The 3,594-nt window shown below is 59.0% G+C and overlaps 1 protein-coding gene across 1 annotated transcript in view; it reads left to right on the top strand.

Moving 5' to 3' along the window:
* Nucleotides 1-61: 61 nt before the first annotated feature.
* HSF2BP (heat shock transcription factor 2 binding protein) overlaps nucleotides 62-3,594 on the top strand; it is a 104,062-nt gene continuing 100,529 nt past the window's right edge. The window contains exons 1-3 of the mRNA XM_026496572.4: nucleotides 62-195; nucleotides 1,752-2,014; nucleotides 2,670-2,820. Coding sequence (XP_026352357.1) covers nucleotides 1,979-2,014; nucleotides 2,670-2,820 — 187 coding nt within the window. The 5' untranslated portion in view covers nucleotides 62-195; nucleotides 1,752-1,978. The remainder of the gene's footprint in view (nucleotides 196-1,751; nucleotides 2,015-2,669; nucleotides 2,821-3,594) is intronic.

Below are 3,594 nucleotides of genomic sequence, written 5' to 3'. Positions count from 1 at the left end.
TCGCGGCGGCGGCGGCGGGGGCGGCGCGCGGGCTGATGGCGTCACAAAGGCGCCGGCCGCCGCCGCTGGCAGCGCGTTCAGGGGGCGAGCGCGGCAGACCCTGGCTGCGGGCGGAGCCGCCCGGTTGGGCTTCTGTCGCGCCTTCGCGCCTCGGCTGTCTGTTGGTCGCCACAGCTCCCGGCGTTCGGCGGCGAGGTTAGCTAGCGTTGGGTCCTCTCCAGGAAGAGACGGATGGCCAATTTCAGCGGTCCAGAATCTTTAAGCCCACTCTACGAAAACTCCATCCGATCGACTGCTCACCTACGAGATAGACGGCACCGAGTTTTTAATTGTACTGGACTCCTCGAGCCGCCTCTGCGGGATGGGGACTGAGAAGGACGGCAGTCCTTGGGATTTTTCGCGGGATGTTGGGGACAGCCCCATTGAGGGGCTGCCCTGATGGGGGCCAGGTCTGAGCCTCTGCTGCTCTCAGAGGCAGCGCCTTCCAGCGTCCCCAGTGTCCGGGTCCCGGGGCAGGGACAAGTCCTGGGGCAAGGGCGGGGCAGGGGTAGGGACAGGGCAGGTCCCGGTGCAGAGGATGGTAGGGTCAGGGTCAGGTCTTGGAGCAGGGGATGGCAGGATCAGTTCGCAGTGCAGGGGATGGCGGGGTCAGGGTCAGGTCTCTGCAAGGGACGGCAGGGACAGGGTCAGGTCTCTGCAGGGGATGGCAGGGACAGGGTCAGGGTCAGGGTCAGGTCTCTGTGCAGGGGATGGCAGGGACAGGATCAGGTCCCAGTGCAGGGGATGGCAGGGACAGGGTCAGGGTCAGGTCTCTGTGCAGGAGATGGCAGGGGCAGGGGCAGGTCTCCGTGCAGGGGATGGCAGGGACAGGGTCAGGGTCAGGTCTGTGCAGGGGATGGCAGGGACAGGATCCGGTCTCAGTGCAGGGGATGTCAGGGTCAGGTCTGGTGCAGGGTCAGGGTCAGGTCTCTGTGCAGGGGATGGCAGGGACAGGATCAGGTCCCAATGCAGGGGATGGCAGGGACAGGGTCAGGGTCAGGTCTCTGTGTAGGGGATGGCAGGGTCAGGGTCAGGTCTCTGTGCAGCGGATGGCAGGGACAGGATCAGGTCCCAGTGCAGGGGATGGCAGGGACAGGGTCAGGGTCAGGTCCCAGTGCCGGGAATGGCAGGGACAGCGTCAGAGTCAGGTCTCTGCAGGGGATGGCAGGGACAGGGTCAGGTACAAGGACAGATGCAGGGGATGATGGGCTGGTACAGGTCCCAGCGTGGGGGCAGGGATTTACAGCAGGTGTTTGTGAGCCTGTTCCCAGGCCTCGGATACATTCAGGGGACTCGTGCGCTGTTGGCTCCCCGCCAGTTTCAGAAACAGACGAAGTCTTAGTTGTGTAGTAACCCAGTACATTTGAAACCACAGGCTGCACCCTATTTTGCAAACTTGGTGGGCATGTGGGGACAAGTGAATGGAGGAGGTGACATCTTCCAATTTATGGTGGTCGTCTCAGTTGCTTAGCCAGCTGGCTGGACTGACTCTCTCTGTCCAGGGCAGACGAGGAACCTGCTGTCAGAAAGCTTCGAGCCTTGCTGATGGAGCTTAGAGCCCAGCGATGGAGCGTAGCTGCCGGCCGCGTGCTGGCGGTTCCCTTCAAAGTATCGCCCCTTAGAGTAGCGTCCCTTGCCAAACAGGAAAGGTCCAGTTCGACTTATTTAACTTGACATTTGCACTTGGGTCTCACTGTCCTTCTACTCTGCAGTTAACCAGTTTAAAAACCCGGTTAAGCCAGGAGAGCCGACGCGGGATCTCGACGACCCCAGCCCTCGTCTGCGGGGCCTAGAATGCGGCTCAGACTCTTAGAGGTTTGAGCCTCGCTGCTCTCCGTCTTCCGACCCCGGCGTGGACGCGTTCCCGCGCTTTCGGGCGTGAGGTGTCAGAGGGCGCGCCGCTGCGCAGGCGCACGGAGCCAAGGCTGCGGCGGCGGCCATGGGAGAGGCAGGCGGCGTTGAGGAGGCCTGCCGGGTCAGTGAGGAGGCTTGGGATGCCACCGTTGGCTTTCCCGCGCTTTGTGGTGACCCTGGGATGGGGTTGGGGCCTGGCGGGGACCCCTGCCGCCAGCCGCGGGGGTCTGCGCGCTGGGGCAGGGGGCGCGACGGTGGGAGGTGTGTCCCGAGCCCGGCCTTCAGCGCCGGGTGCACGACAGCGTGGGCCCCAGGTCCCCGCGCTGTGGCCTCCGCTGCACCGGGGGTGGGAGAGACCCGGACTTGGAGCCTGCTTCTGTCCGGTGCACGGGGTTCGCCGGAGAAGGTCACCCAGCCTGCCCGGCCTCTGTTTGTGGCCTGACACCCATGAAGGGTGGAGACGGCTAACCTGCGAGCCGCTGGGCCCGGCGCACCCGTGCGAGCCCGTGAACTTCCGCTTCCTCCCCGGGAGCTGGGCGCCAGCGCGGACAGAAACAGCGCCGGCAACTTTGGCTTTCCAGGGGAGGGCCTCGTGTGCAGATAAAAACAAAAACTGGCTCCCACTTTGAAGTCTGCAGAGCAGAGGGCATGGTGGGTAAAGACGTGCTTCTGAAGCCTTTATGAACAGGAGGCGTCAAAGAAAGGAAGCCAGCCGACTCGGGCCGCAGTCATCCGGAGAGAGATGTAACAGTGTTAAAATCTGCTTGTTCTTTTAGCACGTGGGGACTAAAGAGGAATTCGTTAAAGTCAGAAAGAAGGACCTGGAACGGCTGACAACTGAAGTAATGCAGATCCGGGACTTCTTACCCCGAATACTAAACGGGGAAGTGCTGGAAAGCTTCCAGAAATTAAAGATTGTAGAAAAAAGTGAGTCTTACATTTAGCAGTCATCGACGGTGACAGCAGTCTGCACCAGCAGGTTGATCTTACGGGAACAACTGTAGAGCAGTGGTACATAGACCTTAAACGCTGTTACAGTCCTTATGATTACATTTGGGAGAGTCGGATGGGAGGTAAGGAAGAGAGGCGCCCTGGATTGGCTTGCTCAGACATGTGTAAGTTGGCGGTGGAGGAAGGGTGGCCGGTTTTCTGGAGTTTCTCTTCTCTTTCCACCTCTCATCCTTGACATAAAAATTTGATATTCTTCTAATTGAAAAGCTCTACTCTAAAACTCAAGTGCTTGTGTAAATTAAAGATCTTGCCATGTGGAAACCTTGATGGAGTTAAATGTGTTTGTAGAGATAGGTGTGTATTTACTTGTTTCTAGGTGAATGGACAGGTCAGGTTCTTTTTTTTAAGATTTATTTATTTATTTTAGAGGGTGGGAGGGGCAGAGGGAGCGAGAGAATTCCAGGCAGACTCTCTGCTGAGCTCGAAGCCTGATGGGGACTTGATCCCACAATCCTGAGGTCCTGACCTGAGCCGAAAACAGGAGTCAGAGGTGGTGACTGAGCCACCCAGGTGCCCCACCAGCCCCGACACGTCAGTTTCTAGCACTGATTTAAGTCCAGATTTGCCAGGATTTGTCCATTCAGAGTTTGAGGTTTGACCCGAGCCATTACGTCAGGTATCAGTCTGGGAGCCTATTGAAGTTCTTAGAGTCTGGGATTGATTCTGTGCTTGCCTAATTGAGGCTGAATT

This window comes from Ursus arctos, unplaced genomic scaffold (assembly GCF_023065955.2).
Source record: "Ursus arctos isolate Adak ecotype North America unplaced genomic scaffold, UrsArc2.0 scaffold_4, whole genome shotgun sequence".
NCBI lineage: Eukaryota > Metazoa > Chordata > Mammalia > Carnivora > Ursidae > Ursus > Ursus arctos.
Note: the sequence above shows the minus strand (reverse complement) of the source record. Positions and strands in the feature narration are given on the sequence as shown.